The 20,292-nt window shown below is 41.8% G+C and overlaps 1 protein-coding gene across 2 annotated transcripts in view; it reads left to right on the top strand.

The window, feature by feature from the left end:
- Window positions 1-14,476, top strand: part of dop1b (DOP1 leucine zipper like protein B) — a 123,036-nt gene extending 108,560 nt beyond the window's left edge. For both annotated transcript variants that reach the window (XM_055645188.1, XM_055645191.1), the window contains 5 exons: window positions 4,463-4,599; window positions 5,418-5,467; window positions 7,686-7,835; window positions 9,747-9,876; window positions 13,452-14,476. In XM_055645188.1, coding sequence (XP_055501163.1) covers window positions 4,463-4,599; window positions 5,418-5,467; window positions 7,686-7,835; window positions 9,747-9,876; window positions 13,452-13,733 — 749 coding nt within the window. In that variant the 3' untranslated portion in view covers window positions 13,734-14,476. The remainder of the gene's footprint in view (window positions 1-4,462; window positions 4,600-5,417; window positions 5,468-7,685; window positions 7,836-9,746; window positions 9,877-13,451) is intronic.
- Window positions 14,477-20,292: the final 5,816 nt, after the last annotated feature.

The following is a 20,292-nucleotide window of genomic DNA, read 5'->3' as shown; positions in this document are numbered from 1 at the left end:
TTTAAATTTCTAAACACCTGGTCTCTTTCTGCAGTCCATACTACTCTGGAGGGTTCAGTCTGCACAGTGGCTGAACGCAGTGCTGTATCTAGTTCCCTGCAGACATGGATCCATTGTCTGCAGTAACCAACCATGCCTCAGAAGGAGTGAATGTTCTCCTTTCTCTTCAGGACCGGGACGTTCTCTATTGCGTTTACTCTGTCTCTTCCAAATCTCCTTCTGCCTTTTGAGGAAGATTGAGGGGCGATCTTATAGAAACGTACAAAATTCTTGAGGGGTTGGACAGGCTAGATGAAGGAAGATTGTTTCCCGATGTTGGGGAAGTCCAGGACAAGGGGTCACAGTTTAAGGATAAAGGGGAAATCTTTTAGGACAGAGATGAGAAAAACATTTTTCACACAGAGAGTGGTGAATCTCTGGAACTCTCTGCCCTCTCTGCCACAGAAGGTAGTTGAGGACAGTTCATTGGCTATATTTAAGTGGGAGTTAGATGTGGCCCTTGTGGCTAAAGGGATCATGGGGTATGGAGAGAAGGCAGGTAGAAGATACTGAGTTGGATGATCAGCCATAATCATATTGAATGGCGGTGCAGGCACGAAAGGCCGAATGGCTTACTCCTGCACCTATTTTCTATGCTTCAATGCCTTCCTGCAGCTGGAATCCCAGATACTGTACACTAGGCTGGCAGAACTGTAATTTTCCCTGGGATACTTTATGCCCACTTCCTGCCAAATGTTGCAGCAATATTAATTGAGGCATCTTTACAATCAGGACCTGTCACAGAGTGATCTTTCCTTCTGTGCCATTGGCAAATTTAAAACATGAATTGACTGTTCTTCAGCCTTTTTATCATCTCTCCTATTTCTTTCGCTGTTGCTGGAGGTCTAGTAGCCATGGTTAAGTGTGACTCAGAGGTGTCTCCCATCTCAAATCGACCCCTTTGGTTTTAAGAGAGGTGGTCCATCATTCCTAATCCCGGGACCCCAAAGAACAAATGAGAGGTCACTGCTAATTGTTTGAGTTTATTCAACCGGGGGAGACTCTTTCCTGGTATCTGGGATTAGGGAGGTACGTATATAAATCAGTGCAATGTGTTCGCTTATCTTCTTGGCTGGTTTCAACAAGACACTGTAAACACTGGCCTTTTGAATCCTGCACTTCCATAAACATACCGTCTGATGCAGCACAGTGCAAGACTGATGTTTAAGAAGGAACTGCAGATGCTGGAAAATTGAAGGTACACAAAAATGCTGGAGAAACTCAGCGGGTGCAGCAGCATCTATGGAGCGAAGGAGATAGGCAACGTTTCGGGCCGAAACGTTGCCTATTTCCTTCGCTCCATAGATGCTGCTGCACCTGCTGAGTTTCACCAGCATTTTTGTCTACCTTCGATGTTTAAGCAGGAACTGCAAATGCTGGAAAAATCGAAAGCAGACACAAAATGCTGGAGAAACTCAGCGGGTGAGGCAGCATCTATGGAGAGAAGGAATAGGCGACGTTTTGGGTCGAGATCCTTCTTCCATTCTACTTCAGCCAACTGGTCCACAACACTGGATAGACCCGTGCACAGGATAAACACAAAATGCTGGAGAAACTCAGCGGGTGAGGCAGCATCTATGGAGCGAAGGAGATAGGCAACGTTTCGGGCCGAAACCCTTCTTCAGACTCCAGTGCAAGACTGCTCCCAGTTTGCACAGAACCTGTCTTTCCAGTAATGGGAGTGGGGCTGTTCTAGAGATGATAAAAAAATATCTGTAATGGGCTAGGCATCCTCCCTGTTGGGCGTTCCTTTACTGTAGCTGTGGGGAACATCTGCAATCTCGAGCCCAATGCCCTTTCTTACCACATCTCCAGCATGTACCTCGTGTTGTAACTTTTAATTGCCATTGTCCCCATCCTCTGTCATGTTCACAAGCGCTGTGATCACGTTTTCCCCACAGCTGATGTTGCCAATCTAGGTTAACCAAAGCTTGAGCCTGTCGGGGCAGCAAACAATTTAGTAAAGTGTGAACAGCTAGAGGCCCATTTTCAGCTCTGGATCCTCCGGCATGTTCCTCTCACTTACTCTTAAATCGGGCTATAAAATCTGGGATTGTCTCGTCATTGTGTTGCATCGCACCACCTCCCCTATATCACTATGTTTTCTTGCTTCCCCCATTATAGCTTCCTTTCATCTATGGGGCAACCAAATGAGGGACTCATTTCCCTGTGCCTGTTGATCATCATTTTGCTGCCACTTGCTTTGGTATGATAGGCACAGCTCCCTCATTCCCCTCTTTCTGCTGAACACCTTTTTCCTCCTCTAGGGGCCAGTGCCTCTTCTCCATCCCCATCCATCTCCTTATTATTTCCATCAAGTTTAAAGTTACACTTACTACTCCAACTATCACTAATAGCACTTCCATGGCAAATATTAATTGTGCCCCCATCTCGCCAACACATTTGTTTTTAGATCAGTAGGACAGAAACAGCTTATAACTTCCCTTGTCTGCCAGTTACCATTTAATTGATCAGATAGATTACCATATAGATTTACCAGACATTGGCTATCTCCGTACCTTTGTATTTTCCACATTTGCTGGTGATTCCAGTGGAAAAATGGGATCTCCTACTTTTTCCCAGTGTCTTTTGGTCTTTTTTTTTTATCACCTTGGCAATATTCTTTCATATCTGCACCTTTCCCTCTGGACCACCTGTTTCTTTTCCTCAGTCCTCCCTCTATCAGTAGGATCAAATTTTTCCGATCAACTGCTGTTGCCTGCCACATTCTTCTCTCGTCTGTAAAACAAAATTAGGTTTCCGCGGACAATGTCTCATAACATTCTATTTACGTTTGCGCGCACCGGTTTTACTCCGTCTGCAAACCTCAAAGTCACAGTTTAATTTCTATAGCGGGCTTTACGGCACCTGCTTCAATTTATCTTCTACGCCCAGCGTGAATAAATTTATCTTCTCCGCATCTTGCCTCAACCCTTGTCTCAACCACCGACCCGGGGGCTTCTCTAGGAAGCCCTCCCGTCCCTTTTCAGTTAGGACTATTTTATCATTCCCTTTTATTTGCCCTTATATTCATTTGAATCCCGTTACAATTGGGACCTTGCTCACTGCGCCAAAATCTGTAGAAGAAATTAATTTAGAGGGAAATGAAAGGAAAAATCAAAGTAACAGAGTTTGCAGATTTGCTTCAAGAGATTTTATTGCATGATATCATGGACAGATGGCGGCAGAAAACTGCTCGCGTTCTCCGACTTCACAGCAGAATTAGCTGACAGTTATACTGTGCAGTAAACAACTTTTGTTTTTTTTGGTTAGATATTGTTATACGAAAATATACTATCTACTACATGGGTAGATATACAAAAATATACTTTCTACTTTATGGGTATCATTTATTTCATTAGCCATAACATACTTTTCGCTTATGTTAATCTTATCCAACAACAGATGGTTAATACAAGTCAAACACAATACGGGTGATCTACTGTTTAACGGCCCACGTCACCATCCCCATTCCGAGGCAATCCCAGAGTAACTTCCCAGAGAAAGCTTTGTCATCTCCTTCTATTTGCATTCACCATCCACCCTTCATCACATTCCCAGACAGGAGGCAATATATCTAATCTTACTTTGCCGTTTCCCACGGATTTCTTCTACACCTGCAGACTTGAGAGATTTCCAATTGTTCACCCCCAATACACCCTTTCATTACCTTGTTCAATTCCAATTTAAAATTAAATGAAAGATATCAATTTTATCTTCCACACCACTGTCCCATCCTACCATCTCTCAAAAAAAGACGCAAAGTGCTGGGGTAACTCAGCGCCGAGTTACTCCTCCACTTTGTGTCTTTTTATTTTGTAAACCATCACATGCAGTTCCTGGTTTCTACATCCCTCTCCCAACTTCTCTGCTTCCTAAAACTAATGACATTTCTCACTTTCCCAATTCTAATAAAGGTCTTTGCCCTGTTAACTTTTATTTTAAATTAAAATGAAGAACGCTAAGTGAAAACACAAAACACTTAATAATAATTTAAAAAAAATATATATATATATATATACATATTACAACCAAAATATTTAGAAACAAATACACAGAAAAATGCAGATGCAGATTAATGTACACTTGCAATAGGTCGCAAAGTGACCTGGAAATAGTGACTCTGATCCATGTCTGCCCACACTTGTGCTGACGGGGTGGTATGCTCCTGCAGTTTGGGGATGGGGCATAGTGATTGCTGCAGCATATGCTATGACGAGAAACAAGGAACTGCAGATGCAGATTAATGTGCAATAGGTCGCAAAGTGCTGGAGTGACTCCAGTCTGTGCACACTTGGTAATTTTTGTGTTATGGTGGTGGGTGTATTGTTAGTGTTTTGTGAATTGTTAATAATTGAACCATTTTTTTTGTAAAAAGAAAAGGATCATTTCTAACATTTACCACGTCTTTTTGTTTTTAAAGAGCGCTTGACAGAAACTCTTCGTGTGGGCATGTCGTCAGTCGTAACTGCTCAGATGTTTTTGACCTTTAGAGTGTTGCTGACGAGAATATCTCCTCAGCATCTGACTTCGTTGTGGCCTATAATGGTGACTGAGCTGGTAAGAGGATCGTCTAGCTGTTTTTGCAAGGTTTGGCAGACAGTGGTTGGCTTTTGTGGTGTAATGACGATTATCTCTTCCGTTCCTTACTATACGTGGTTAGCATTGAAACATGAAGTGTGAAATCTCATTAGTTTTAGGTAGCGGAGAGTGACAACTGTGCCTCTTCCACAAGCCAATATTGCATCCTATTTGTACTTGTGTTTGCACCCAGGTGGATAGACACAAAAAGCTGGAGTAACTCAGTGGAACAAGTAGCATCTCTGGAGAGAAGGAAAGGGTGACGATTCGGGTCGAGCCCCTTCTTCAGACATGTTCTGTGGAACCACTCTCGCAACTTTCAGGGATATTTGAAGATTGATGTTTAAAAATAAGAATTAAAAAGACAATGCATTAAAAAAAAAAAAAAGCATTTGAGTAAGAATGTATGGGTTAGTTTCCTTTTCTCTAGAACTGGCCTAGGAAGGCAGACGTGACTCTGATTTGGTGCATTGCGTGTAATTTGTAATGTAAGAATTTAAGAGGCAGCAGGTAGACTAGCTGGCCACTCAAGCCTGGTCTCAATTATTCTGAACCCACATGATCTTTATTATTCTTTCTCTCACTTCCCTTGAATCCCTTAGACAAGTTTTACTTCAAGTCAACTGGGACATTCCAAAAAGAAACACACCCTTTAATGTGCATGCATGATTTTGGGTTATTTGTAAATTCCTTAAAGGAATGGATGCCAGTATTGCCTGGTGTTGAGAATTTGACAATTAAATCGAGTAGAAATGATTCAATGGTTGTAATGAGACAAGTTTCTTTGTCATTTTTAGGTTCAGGCCTTCATCCAACTGGAAGAGGATTTACTTGAAATAATTTCAAAGTAAGTTTCCTGTCACAAAATATCATCAATGGTTCAATGGTTTCCTTATTGTCACATATACAGAGATGCAGTAACGTGCTTGTTATGCATGTTAACCATCAAATCAGACCATGTAAGAGTATAATAGAAGCTATTCATAATGTCAGAAGTGATAGTAGTAGAATTCAGCCCATCAAGTCTACTCCGCCATTCAATCACGGCTGATCTGTCTCTCCATCCTAACCCCATTCTCCTGCCTTCTCCCCATATTCAGGAACACCGTGCGGAAAGTCACCATGTTCCAGCACCATTTTTCAACGTCTCTGAAATGTCTGATCTAGACCCGAGGAGAAATGAGATTCTTGCACTTCTCACTTTGAGGTCCAGTGTCCAGGCGGCACTAGATCAATGAACATAGAAACATAGAAAATAGGTGCAGGAGTAGGCCATTCGGCCCTTCGAGCCTGCACCGCCATTCAATATGATCATGGCTGATCATCCATGAAATAGGGGTCAGCCTGGCCGAGTGTAATGCCCTTATGGAAATATTTGTTTGAGCCTTCAAACCTTAGGCTGAATATTAGTCTAATTACTTTAGGGGTAGCACAGCAGTAGAGTTGTTTCCTTGCAGCGCCAGAGACTCGGGTTCGATCATGACCATGGGTGCTTGTCCGTATGGAGTTAGTCATTTCTCCATGCCTGTGTGGGTTTTCTCCGAGATCTTCGGTTTCCACCCACACTCCAAAAATGTAGAGGTTCGTAGGTTAATTGGCTTGATATAAATGTAAATTGTCCCTAATGTGTGTAGGATAGTGCTAGTGCACAGGAGCGCTGGCCAGTGCAGACTCGGTGGGTTGAAGGGCTTGCTTCCGTACTGTATCTCTGAACTAAACTAAATTTAAACTTATAGTAGAGAGGACAGGTGAAAATGGTATGTTATGAATAAGTACCCTGCACTCTCAGTTATACTCTCAGATAAGTAATTGAGTCTTGCTCAATCAACACCTTCGTGCTTAGAGAATTTTCTAATGATACATCCTAGGAATTGTGTCAGTGAACACTTTTTGATGTACCCATGTAGCTCTAATTTTATGCATTGAAGTAATTAGGAATGTTTTGGATGTAGGACAAATGTGGGCAAATATCTTAAATGGAATATCTTGGATGGCATGGAGGGCCAGTTTTCATACTTTATGTGTGATTTATATGCTGAGTTCACTATTTGCAGCTGGGGCACAGATGGGGGCACCAAAATTGTTTTGCGGGGGCAGGCATTGGGGTTAAGAAAATCAGTAAAGGATCCAGCTCTTTGATCTTCAACAACCCTGACATTATCTATATATTTTTTATGAAAGAACAACTGATATGCAAACGCTATTAACATTGAAGAGAAAGTTTTTAAAAATCCTTAGAAAGATTGTGGGGAATATTGTGTGATGCATCTCGTGACATGGGAACAAACCACTGGGGAATGCCTAGATATTGAGGGAATGGAAATGTGCAGGAAATGGGCAAACTTTTTTTGTTGTTGTTGGCCTATTTTAAAAAAGATGCTTCTGTAAATGGAAGCAGATCTCAGGAAGGGGGGTGTTATAATCATTTGAATATGGACCACTTGAGAAATAATGGTGAGATTTGATTTGTTTTTGACAGCTTATACAATGAAATTCTTTCTGAAACCTTTTGAGTTTGAAAAGATGCCGAACCAAAGATGGGTTTTATTCTTTGACTTTGTAGCATATTTACGCTGGCTTAAGACTGAAATCATTAAAGGCAAGGGAGGGGCAAATTGGGGAAAAATGGTATCACGAATGGAAACAAACCTTCTTTGCCTTTATTGAATGGCATGTCATTGCCAGGATTGGTAATTTGTGAGTTCTGGTAGTGTGCATTCTGAACTAGTAAATAGTTGCACTAAAACAGCACAGTTCTGAAAAATTTAGCTTAATTGAAATAGGCAGAAGCAGAAATTAGTGAGCAAAAATTAGTGCTGGGGGAACTCAGTGGGTCGGGCAGCATTTGTGGAGGGAATGGACAGATCTTGTTTGGGTCAGGACCCTCTATCAGATTGAATTCAGAAACAGCAGAAATGTGGTTTTGATTGACTTAAGGTTGTCAATGCAATTACAATTGGTACAATTCCATATACCCACCACCCTAAGGCTCCCAATAAATTCCTTTATTGTGCTTTCATTCTGAACTGCGATTTGGTGATAACTGAATATTATTTTTTTTACAGTAAAGCAGGTCAAAAGTCTCCAGTTAAGCATGGAAATGGACCGTATTTGCTAGATCTGGATCAGAAGGAACTCGACATGTATTTCTCTGCTTGTAAATTTTTGGATACAGCACTCTGTTTCCCTCAAGAAGCGATGCCTTTATTCCAAATGTAAGTGTGGGTGAGATATCCTTTATTTATCTTTTGCTCCATTTCATCACTGTGCCTTCTTAGCATCAGTATCCAGTGACATAAAGAAACTGGAACCCAAGATATTAAAGAATGGGAGATTAGTGAGGGAGTTGAAAAGTCAACCGTGGTCTTGAACGACAATGAGTATTGGTAATAATTGGAGTTGTATAGGAGTCTGACTCCTGTTTTTGTTACAACATGCCGGTGGCACAGTGGCGGAGCGGTAGAGTTGCTGCCTCACAGTGTCAGAGACCCAGGTTTGATCCTGACCACGGGTGCTGCCGGTACAAAGTTTGTACGTTCTCCCTGAGATCGAATGGGTTTTCTCCGGATGCTCCGGTTTCCTCCCACATTCCAAAGACCTGCGGGTTTGTAGGCTAATTAGCTTTGGAAAATTGTTCCTGGCATGTAGGTGTGAAAATGGGATAACGTAGAACTGGTGTGAACGGGTGATCGATGCTCGTCATGGACGCGATGGGCCGAAGGGCCAGCTTTCATGCTGCATCTTGCTAATTATTGCTAATGCTAAGTTTTTCCACCTTAAATAGTTTTAAATGGCATCCTCGGGCAGGCATAGAGGTTGGAGACACAATGAACTGCAGGTGCTCATTTACAAAAAAAGACTCAAAGTGCTGAAATAACTCAGCAGGTCAGGCAGCATCTCTCTAGAGAACACGGATAGGTGATGCTTCGGGTTGGGACCCTTCTTCAGACTGATTATAGTAGTGGGGAGGAAGCGGGAAGGAACCTTGAGGAAGGTGGGGGGTGCGGAGAGGAGGGATAAAGACGGCCAAGGAATAGGTGGACACAGGCGAAGAGGGTTCTTGATTAACAGATGTTTGGACAAAGGCCAGAGATAAAAAGACAAAGTGTGAGATAAATATAGAAGAGGCATGAAATGTGGAGCCAGAGGTAGGAATATAGGTGGAGGTGAACAAGAGCAAAGTAGTAATGAGAGTGTATCCACCTGGGGTATAAAAACATAGAAAAATAGGTGCAGGAGTAGGTCACTCGGCGCTTCGAGCCAGCACCACCATTCAATTTGATCATGGCTGATCATCTAAAATCAGTACCCCGTTCCTGCTTGTTCCCCATTTTCCTTGATTTCTTTAGCCCTAAGAACTAAATCTAACACCCTCTTGATCTAAATCCCCCTATAGAGAAGAGAGGAGGGAAAATTGATGGGGGGAGCTAGATTTGTAGGGAGTGTGGATTTTGTAGGTTAATTGCCTAAAATTGGAGAATTCGATGTTCATACGGTTGGGTTACAAGCTACACAAGGGAAAACAAGGAGAGGTTGCACCAGTTTGCATGTGGCTTCGCTCTGGCAATGGTGGAGGCCTTGAACAGAAAGGTCAGTATGGGAATGGGAAGAGGAGTTAAAATGGTTGGCAACTGGGAGATCCAGCAGGCCTTGGCAAACTAAGAGCGAATGTTCGGTGAAACAGTCGTCTAATCTACGCATGGTCTTGCCGAAGTAAATAAGGGCACATTGTCAGTGTAGAAATTGGAGTGTAGCTAGCTCACCACATAAAAACAAACACATCTTTCTCTACCATCTTTCCCTAACAAGAATTTTCCTTTAAGAAATCATGTTTGTGTGTCTTGAGTGAATGCGAGGATCATACACTTTAGAAGATATTACACAATGATCTTTTCAACATGCAATGCAAATAGTAGGATAAATACAAAATGAGGTCTATGAACAGAACAGTCCAGTTAGTAACTTTGACCAAACACAAGCCGTGTTTCATGGCGTCAATGGTTGAATGTATACTGATCAAGGTCGCTTGGATTGAAAGAATTGCAAATGGCCACTGAGGATGTTTTCATGCAAGTTGTAGTGACTTTGCAGTTGCATCTTGAAAAATCTTTTGTGATATCTTTCAGGTACAGATGGGCTTTTGTTCCTGAGGTGGACACTGAAGACTCTAATCCACAAGTGGACATTGTGGAGACATTCCAGGCATATAAACCATATGCTGTGCGGATCTTAGATATCCTGAATCAAAACTTTGGGGTAATAACAATATTTTAATAACTAATGTTTCTGTTCCAAGAGCGAGAAATCTTAGATGCCTTTTAATTACTTGGAGGTAGTCCCTTTTGTTTCCCTTTGTGCTTTCATCTTTCATGAATCATAGATTCTAAACAGGCAGTGTCTCACTTAAATGTCTGTTGCAAAATGTAATTAATGTAATCGTATTATACATTTGAAATTGGAACAAATTAGAGGCTGGTCTTCTCAAATTCTTCTTTATAGTTTTGGAAAAATATTTCTGAATTGAACAACAGATTTAATTAGGTCTGAAGAAGGGTCTCGGCCCGAAACGTTCCTATTTCCTTCGCTCCATAGATGCTGCTGCACCCGCTGAGTTTCTCCAGCTTTTTTGTGTAACCTTCGATTCTCCAGCATCTGCAGTTCCTTCTTAAACAGATTTAATTATTTGTGCTCAACTTGCAGGTTTGATTAAAATAAAACATGTAACATTTCAAGTGCATATTGTCCAAACTGTTCAATCTAACTTGAAAGACACTCAAAAATGTAACAAATTATGTTTTCTTTTATTGTTTGTCGGTAAAATCCAAGGTTATTAACACCTTTTTTAGGGCTCATACATTTGATTCAAATGGAGTAATAAAATTATTCTCCATGAAGTTAAGTGAAAACATTAAAAGCCTAAATAACCAAGTTGTCCAAGATGTTTGTCTACTTACAGCATGCTACATCTGCCCTAAGTTTCCACAGATTTTGTACGAGTTATTTGTTGAAGGTGGGGCCCCTCACACGGAAATATTAACTCCCCTTCCTTGTATGCTTATTTCCTGTCCCCGAATTCCCCATTTCCCTTTTATCACCCTTCTCTTTTCCTTTATTTTTTTAAATAGGTGCAGGAGGCGGCCATTTGGCCCTTTGAGCCAGCACCACCATTCATTGTGATCATGGCTGATCATCCACAATCAGTAACCCGTGCCTGCCTTCTCCCCATATCACTTGATTCCACTAGCTCCTCGAGCTCTATCTAACTCTCTTTTAAATTCATCCAGTGAATTGGCCTCGACTGCCTTGTGGCTGAGAATCCACGTTCCCAACTCTCTGGGTGAAAAAGATTTTTTTCTCACCTCAGTCTTAAATGACCTCCCCTTTATTCTAAAACTGTGGCCCCCTAATTCTGGACTCGCCCCACATTGGGAACATTTTTCCTGTATCCAGCTTGTCCTTTTATAATTTTATACATTTCTATAAGATACCCTCTCATCCTTCTAAATTCCAATGAATACAAGCCCAGTCTTTCCAATCTTTCCTCATATGACAGTCCTGCCATCCCGGGGATTAACCTCGTGAACCTACGCTGCACTACCTCAATAGCAAGGATGTCTTTCCTCAAATTAGGAGACCAAAACTGTGCACAATACTCCAGATGTGGTCTCACCAGGGCTCTGCACAACTGCAGAAGGACCTCTGTACTCCTATACTCAAATCCTCTCATTATGAAGGCCAACATGCCATGAGATTTCTTCACTGCCTGCTGTACCTGCATGTTTACTTTCAGTGACAGGTGTACAAGGATACCCAGGTCTCGTTGCACTTTCTTTTTTCCTAATCTGACACCATTGAGATAATAATCCGCCTCCCTGTTCTTGCCGCCAAAGTGGATAACCTCACATTTATCTACATTATACTGCATCTGCCATGCATCTGCCCACTCACTCAACCTGTTCATGTCACCCTGCAGCCTCCTAGCATCCTCTTCGCAGTTCACATTGCCACCCAGCTTTGTGTCATCTGCAAATTTGCTAGTGTTACTTTTAATTCCATCATCTAATCATTAATATATATTGTAAATAGTTGCGGCCCCAGCATCGAGCCTTGCGGCACTCCACTCGCCTGCCTGCAATTCTGACAGGGACCCGTTTATTCCTAATCTTTGTTTCCTGTCTACCAACCAATTCTCTATCCATGTCAATACCCTACCCCCAATACCATATGCTCCAATTTTGCACACTAATCTCCTGTGCGGGTCCTTATCAAAGGCTTTCTGAAAGTCCAGATACACTACATCCACTGGCTCTCCTTTATCCATTTTACTTGTCACATCCTCAAAAAATTCCAGAAGATTAGTCAGACAGCATTTCCCTTTTTTAAATCCATGCTGAGTTGAACCAATCCTTTTGCTGCTACCCAAATGCCCCATTATTACCTCTTTAATTAATTGACACCAGCATTCTTCCCCACCACCGATGTCGGGCTAACTGGTCTACAAATCCCCATTTTCACTCCTCATATTCCGCTTGGGGAGTCTGCATCTTGCGGGCATGAACATTGAATTCTCTCAATTTTGTTAGCCCTTGCTGTCTCCTCCCCTTCCTCGGCCCTCGGGCTGTCTCCCCCCATCCCTCAGCCCCCGGGCTCCTCCTCCTCCTTTTTCCTTCCTTCTCCCCGCCACCCCCCTATCAGTCTGAAGAAGGGTTTTGGCCCGAAACGTTGCCCATTTCCTTCGCTCCATAGATGCTGCTGCACCCGCTGAGTTTCTCCAGCATTTTTGTGTACCTCCCATTTTCTCTCGTTCTTTCTTGAAAAGTGGGATAACATTAGCTACCCTCTAATCCACAGCAACTGATCCTGAATCTATAGAACATTGGAAAATGATCACCAATGCATCCACAATTTATAGAGCCACCTCCTTGAGTACCCTGGGACACAGACCTTCTGGCCCTGGGGGTTAATCAGCCTTCTATAACAATACTATTTCTCGCCTAATGCAAATTTCTTTCAGTTCCTTTGTCTCCCTGGATCCTCTGTCTTCTAGTACATCTGGGAGATTGTTTGTGTCTGCCTTAGTAAAGACAGAACCAAAGTACCTGTCCAATTCTTCTGCCATTTCCTTGTTCCCCATAATAATTTCACCTGCTTCTGCCTTCAAGGGACCCACATTTGTCTTTACTAATCGTTTTCTCTTAACATACCTAAAGAAGCTTTTGCTATCCTTCTTTATATTCTTTGCCAGCTTAACCTCGTACTTCATGTTTTCAGCCTGTATTGCCCTCTTTGTTACCTTCTGTTGTCCTTTGAATGTTAGCAAATTCTCTTGCTTCCTGCTTTTCTTTGCTCTGTTATACACCTTTTTGTTTAGTTTTATTCCATCCCTAACTTCCCTTGTCAGCCACGGTTGCCTCTTACTCCCCTTAGAATGTTTCTTCCTCTTTGGAATGAAATGATCCAGCATCTTCTGGATTTTGGCCAGAAATTCCTGCCATTGCTGTTCCACTGTCATTCCTGTTAGGATCATTTTCCAGTCGACCTTGACCTTTTCCAGTCGACACTTCCTCCAACCATCTGACAATCACCAGGCTTTGTCCCACTCCCAGCTTTCTTCCCTTATTCCAATTAGTGTGAAAAAAGGTCCAGATCTGAAACATTGTCTGTCCATAGAACTGTACTTTATGCTTGGCCTGAAGAGCTTGTTTCTTTGCTGTTTGACCATATGGAACGAACATATCTCCATTGCAAAGCCACTTCACTTACAATTAGAGTTAAATTGTATGGAAATTATCTTGTGTTGGAAGTAATTTATTTTTTCTGATTTAACCCAGGAAATGAACTATGAAGAAGACATGACATCATCCAGTAATGTGTATGAATTTCCAACCTTGACTCAACGGTCTATTTCAAGTATTCGGATGCTTATCCACTTTTTCAGAGCATTGTGCAGCATGTTTAAAATCCAACCACATGGAGCTTTTGGAGTACCAAATGCACATCATGTTCAAGACCTAGATCCTCCAACAGAATGTGCCACTGACGCTGCCGTTGTTTTACGAAGAATAGAAGAGAATATAGCAGTTGACTTTTTGGAAATGGCAATAGAACATTGAGTTGAATGTATCTTAATAATAATGACAGTAAAATCCTAGTTACGGGAAGAAGGGTTGTTACTGAAGTCACATGCCAACAAAATTGCCCTTCTACTCTGTCATTTTAAACTTGTTAAATGCGGAGTCCCAATATAATAGAACATGTGAAAGTAAGGAACTATTTTTCTTTGTTTGCTTTGTGAAGTTTCAGTGGTTTGATCGTGGTGCAGAGCAGAAATGAATTCCATTTTCTGGGGGATCAATCATTTTCAATTTTCTAGCAGTTAAATTTCCAAATTGGTCCAAGTTTAATAGCCAAGCTGCAGAAGAGTGTGGGAGAAACTTTAGTGCATCCAGGCCAGCAGCAACCTTACAATAAACCTTCCTTGTCACAGCCCTTCTGTTGTTGGTTTCTCACCTAGAAAATTGCCTGTAATGGAAATCATTGCTACGAGTGTATCTGATAACAAAAAAATAACTTTACTATTGAAGATATTGACCACTGTGAATGTGTGTAAATATAAACAGTTCTGTATATACATCAATTTTCAGTCATTGAAATTCATTTGTACCTAAATTCCATTAAAACTGCACAGATTTTGTACCCATTCACAAGTGGGCTCCACAAAAAAATAACCCTTTAAGATGGGCAAGAAGGTAAGCATAAGGGTTTGCAGAAAGTTGATTGATCTTTCTTTATGTTCCACATAGTTGCATATTTAACACTGAATGCTTGCCAAGAATAAATGCCTGTCCAATGGAAACCCTGTTGCATTTTTTAAAACATTCCCAGCTGTCTGAGGAAGGATGTGCTGGCTCTGAAGAGGGTCCAGAGGAGGTTTACAAGAATGATCCCAGGTGTGAGCGGGTTAACGTATGATGAGCATTTGGCGGCACTGGGCCTGTGCTTGCTGGAGTTTGGAAGAATGAGGGGGGACCTCACTGAAACGTACAGAATGGTGAAAGCCTTGGATAGAGTGGATGTGATCCACTGGTGGGAGAGTCTTGGACTAGAGGTCATAGCCCCAGAATTAAAGGACGTTCCTTTAGGAAGGGGATGAGGAGGAATCTCTTTAGTCAGAGGATAGTTAATCTGTGGAATTCTTTTCAACAGGGGGCTGTGGAGGCTAAGTCGATGGATATTTTTAAGACAGTATCTATTTGATTCTTGATTAGTGCGGGCGTCAGGGGTTATGGGGAGAAGGCAGGAGAATAGGATTGGAGGGAGATATAGATCAGCCATGATTTAGGTATGTTACAAAACCTACCTGAATCGCCATTGGGAATCTGCCCACAGCCATGTCCGCGATTTTGGCGCTGTTTGGAGGGGGCGGGTTTAAAACGCGATTTTTACTAGGCTGTACTAATCGCAGATGTTCAGCCTAGTAAATCATTAACGAAAAATCGCTGCAAGACCCGGTCGCAAAAGGTATTATTAGTTTTATAGGCCTCGATAATATAGTTATAATAATTTTAAAATTACTGTCTCATTCCGCAACCTCTCGCAGCCCCAGGGTTTTATAAAGCAAACAATTAAAGGTATGTACCTTATTTTTACATTAAATGGGGCTTGTATATAACCCTGTATATCAAGTTACCTATAGCGAGTAGTTCATTTTGGGCTTTTTATATCCCGCAGTATTTTTCTCGGCATTTGAGGGCACTAATCCAGCGCGATGTCAACGTTCTAAACCAGCGCGTTCACATGAACCCACTAGAAAGCCGATTTAAATGGGCATTTATTTACAGCAATTGAACACTAAATTCCTTCCATTTGGCCTATAAATTAATGTAAATTAGATATAAAAATCATGTTATATTGTGAATTATTTGTGAATAATCTTTGGACACTTAGGCTATTTAAAAATGTTAATCTTTCCTTAAGAAATGGGCTTTTGATTATCCAAGATCACAGCTTTTTTGTAATGTCCATTGAAAATCAATAGGGAACAAGATGCTAATTTCCGAGTATGAAAATGGCCATAACTTTTTTAATACTTGAGATATGAAAGTGAATTTGGTGTCAAATTAAACTTATTGGTATGCTTTATCTGATGGGATAAATTGCAGACTTGATTTTTAAAATCTCAAAATTTTGTAACATTGCTACATGATTGAATGGCGGAGTAGACTTGAAGGGCCAAATAGCCTAATTCTGCTATCACTTATGACCTTTACAACACAATAGGATACGGCACTGCCAGTGCATTCACCAGTTCTACATAGGAAGAGGAGGAGGCTGTTCACCCTGTTAAAGTTCATTTGAGGGCCTGTCCCACGGGCGTCATTTGTGTGTCATTTACTCGACATCATTTACGCGTCACGATGCGTGCCCCAGGATTTTGGGATTAACAAAATCTTCACGCGCCACCTGCGTGACGTGCAAATGACGCCCAAGTGGGACAGGCCCTTTTCATATCACAGACAAGTCAAACAAAGTAAGGCAAGATTCTTTTATTCGCTAGCGGGAGTGCTTTGGAAGCTATACACCATAGCTTCACAGTCGCCCAACTCTCTGAACAAAGAAAAGTTAGTACAGTTATAGTCATTTCTTATCGATAAACACACCTACCAAGTCTGATCTAGCATGATTGAAAGATTCTGCAGCCTTTCAGGAAATAAGGAAGGCTAGACCCATAGCAAGCTAAACCAATAACAAGTTATTGGTGAACTTTGCAATGTCAGCTAATTCTCCAATCTTGGCTCCGGAATCTGCACGTGTTTGTCCTGTATGGATCCATTTTAGTTTCTAGACAAAGAAGGACACAGCCGACTCGATTGTGTCAAGGTTGGCACAGAGTCATCATTGGTAGGAGTTATTGCCCTGTCCTTGATTCTGGTGGTGTGTTTCATAAAATTGTCAGTTATATCAGATTTGGTACCGAGCCTCTTTTCTTAAACAATGCTTTCTCATATTAAATGTACATTGTAGTTAGTAGAGAAATGTAGATTACTTGCAAGGTCTCTATTTCTTAAATTCCTTTTAGAAACGACTGCAGTATTTCTTAAATTTTGTTAAAATTAAATGTATCAACTCTTTCAACCCCTGGAGCCTGGGACAGAGACATCAATGTGCACAATGCCTCAATGGTATGGCACTTGTCAGCCTTAATAACCTGCCTACTCGCAGGAGTTTAGAAGGTTGAGGGGAGACCTCAATGTAACTTGCAGAATAATAAAAGGCATAGAGTGGATGTGGAAAGGATGTTTCCAATGGTGGGGGAGTCGAGGACCAGAGGTCATAGCCTCAGAATTAAAGGGCGCTTTTAGAAAGGAGGTGAGGAGGAACTACTTTAGTCAGAGGGCAGTTAATCTGTGGAACTCTTTGCCACAGAGGGCTATGGACGCCAAGTCAGAGGATATTTTCAAGGCAGAGATAGACAAATTCTTGATTAGAAAGAGTGTCAAGGGTTATGGGAAGAAGGCAGGAAAAGAGGATTAGGAGGCAAAGATCAGCCATGATTGAATGGCGGAGTAGACTCGATGGGTCGAATGGCCTAATTCTACTCCAATAACATGTGAACTTGCCATCTGAGTAATGTGGCAATTAATTGGGGAAATACAAGAATAGAAGACCATATAGCATTTGACTATTTGCAAATGACAATAGAACATTGAACTGAATGTCTAATAATGACAGAAAATCAGTTACAGGAAGAAGTTACAAAAGTCTCAGTAAAGAGTAGTTTTCGGTAGGGGAGTCAAGAGTTTTATGTTCGTTTGCACTGGGAATGGAAGAATTAATTTCTACTGGCTGCAGCTTTAGGGTTTCAAAGATCTCAAAGGTATTTTATTGTTTCGTGTACCAATTAAGGTACAGTGATATGCGAATTACCATACAGCCATACTAAAAAAAAAAGCCACACAACTACATAAAAGTTAACATAAACATCCACCACAGTGGATTCCCCACATTCCTCACTGTGATGGAAGGCAATAAAGTCTAATCTTCCCTCAATTTTCTCCGGCCGTCGGGACAGTCAAACCATCCGTCGGGACGGTCGAAGCTCCTGCGGCTTTGAGCTCCCGAAGTCGGTCTGTAACCAGAGACCGCGAGCTCCACGATGTTGAAGTCCGCAGGATCCGCTTGGAGCTTCAAGGTCGATCCCTGGCAGGGATTGCGAGCTCCAAAATGTTAACGTCCTGCAGGCTCCTGCGGATGAAGCTCCCGAAGTCGGACTCCAGCAGAGGCCTCCAACTCCTCCATGTTAGGGCGGACGTATATACGATACGGAAAAAAAATCGCATCTCCATCGTGGTAAGAAAATTGAAAAATTTCCCCCAACCCAACATCCCCCCCCCCCCTCCCCCAAACACATCAAACAAGCTAAAGAACACTAAAAACATACATTTAACCCATACTAAAGAAACAACAGTGAAGGAAGGGACAAACAGACTGTTGGCGAGGCAGCCATTGCTGGTGCCATCTGCCAGGACCATTAGCGCGATAACACAACAAATAGAAATACAATAATCAATAATAGAAAAAATTCATAATCAGCAATACTAGGTAAACTAGACTGCAATGGTGCAAAACCAGAGCATGTAGAAAATGTGCACCTCCAGATTCAGGGACAGTTTTTTCCCAGCTGTTATCAGGCAACTGAATCATCCTAGCACAACCAGAGAGCATCCTGAACTACTATCTACATCATTGGTGACCCTCGGACTATCCTTGGTTGGACTTTGCCGGCGTTACTTAGCACCAAACCTTATCATGTATCCATACACTGTAAATAGCTCGGTGGTAAACATGTATTGTCTTTCCACTGGCTGGCTGGCCGGCAACAATAGCTTTTCTCTGTACCTCGGTACACGTGACAATAAACTTAATTGTAACTTCAGCTGAACCAAAATCCATAGTAATTTGTTGCTGAGGTAAGAGTTGTGGTTTTAAGAGCCTGATGATTACTGGTAAGAAGCTGCTCATGAATCTGGGGGTGGTTATGGTTCTGAGACTATCATCATAGTTCGTAGTGATATGGGAGTGTGGCCAGGGTGGTGTGGGTATATGATGATCTTGGATGAGTCTTTGAGGCAGTGCTTCCTGCAGATCCCTTCGGCAGTGGGAAGATCAATACCCCAGATGGATCAGGAACCACCCATCTACAGCCTTCTTCATTCCTGGCCATTCAAGTTACTGAACCAGGCTGTGACGCAACCAGTTTGTATGCTCTCTACCTGTTCCGTAGAGTATTCCATGACATGGCAAATCCCATGCACTATTTTGAGTGTTGATTCCCCATCCCAACCAAGGAAGAGATGATTCCAGGTAACAAAACAGCTTAAACATTCCATAATGTTTGGGCCAAAGACCCATAATTTATTTATTTGCCTCTGTACTCCACAATTTGAAATTTGTAATAGAAAAAAAATCACGTGGTTTTAAGTACAAATTGTCAGATTTTATTAAAGGCCATTTTTATACATTTTGATTTCACCGTGTAGAAATTACAGCTGTGTTTATACGTAGTCCCCCCATTTCAGGGCACCATAATATTTGGGACACACGGCTTCACAGGTGTTTTTTAATTGTCTCCTTAATGCAGGTATTATAGACCTCTTAGCACCTTGTCTTTCCTCCAGTCTTTCCATCACCTTTGGAAACTTTTATTGCTGTTTATCAAATGAGGGCCAAAGTTGTGCTAATGAAAGTCAAAGAAGCCATTATGAGACTGAGAAACAACAATAAAACTGTTAGGGACATCAGCCAAACCTTAGGCTTACTAAAACTGTTTGGAACATCATTAAGAAGAAAGAGAGCACTGGTGAGCTTACTAATTGCAAAGGGTCTGGCAGGCCAAGGAAGACCTCCACAACTGATGACAGAAGAATTCTCTCTATAATAGAGAAAAACCCCAAACACCTGTCCGACAGATCAGAAACACTCTTCAGGAGTCAGGTGTGGATTTGCCCATGACCACTGTCCGCTAAAGACTTCATGAACACAAATACATTGCAAGATGCAAACCACTGGTTAGCTTCAAAAATAGGATGGCCAGGTTACAGTTTGCCAAGAAGTATTTAAAAGAGCAACCACAGTTCTGGAAAAAGGTCTTCAAGTTCAAGTTCAAGTGAGTTTATTGTCATGTGTCCCTGATAGGACAATGACATTCTTGCTCTGCTTCAGCACACAGAACATAGTAGGCATTTACTACAAAACAGATCAGTGTGTCCATATACCATTATATAAATATATACACACATGAATAAATAAACTGATAAAGGGCAAATAACAGATAATGGGTTATTCATTATCAGAGTTTTGTCCGAGCCAGGTTTAATAGCCTGATGGCTGTGGGGAAGTAGCTATTCCTGAACCTGGTCGTTGCAGTCTTCAGGCTCCTGTACCTTCTACCTGAAGGTAGCAGGGAGATGAGTGTGTGGCCAGGATGGTGTGGGTCCTTGATGATGCTGCCAGCCTTCTTGAGGCAGCGACTGCGATAAATCCCCTCGATGGAAGGAAGGTCAGAGCCGATGATGGACTGGGCAGTGTTTACTACTTTTTGTAGTCTTTTCCTCTTCAGGGTGCTCAAGTTGTCGAATCAAGCCACGATGCAACCGGTCAGCATGCTCTCTA

The sequence above is a fragment of the Leucoraja erinacea genome, chromosome 13 (assembly GCF_028641065.1).
Source record: "Leucoraja erinacea ecotype New England chromosome 13, Leri_hhj_1, whole genome shotgun sequence".
Taxonomy (NCBI): domain Eukaryota; kingdom Metazoa; phylum Chordata; class Chondrichthyes; order Rajiformes; family Rajidae; genus Leucoraja; species Leucoraja erinaceus.
Note: the sequence above shows the minus strand (reverse complement) of the source record. Positions and strands in the feature narration are given on the sequence as shown.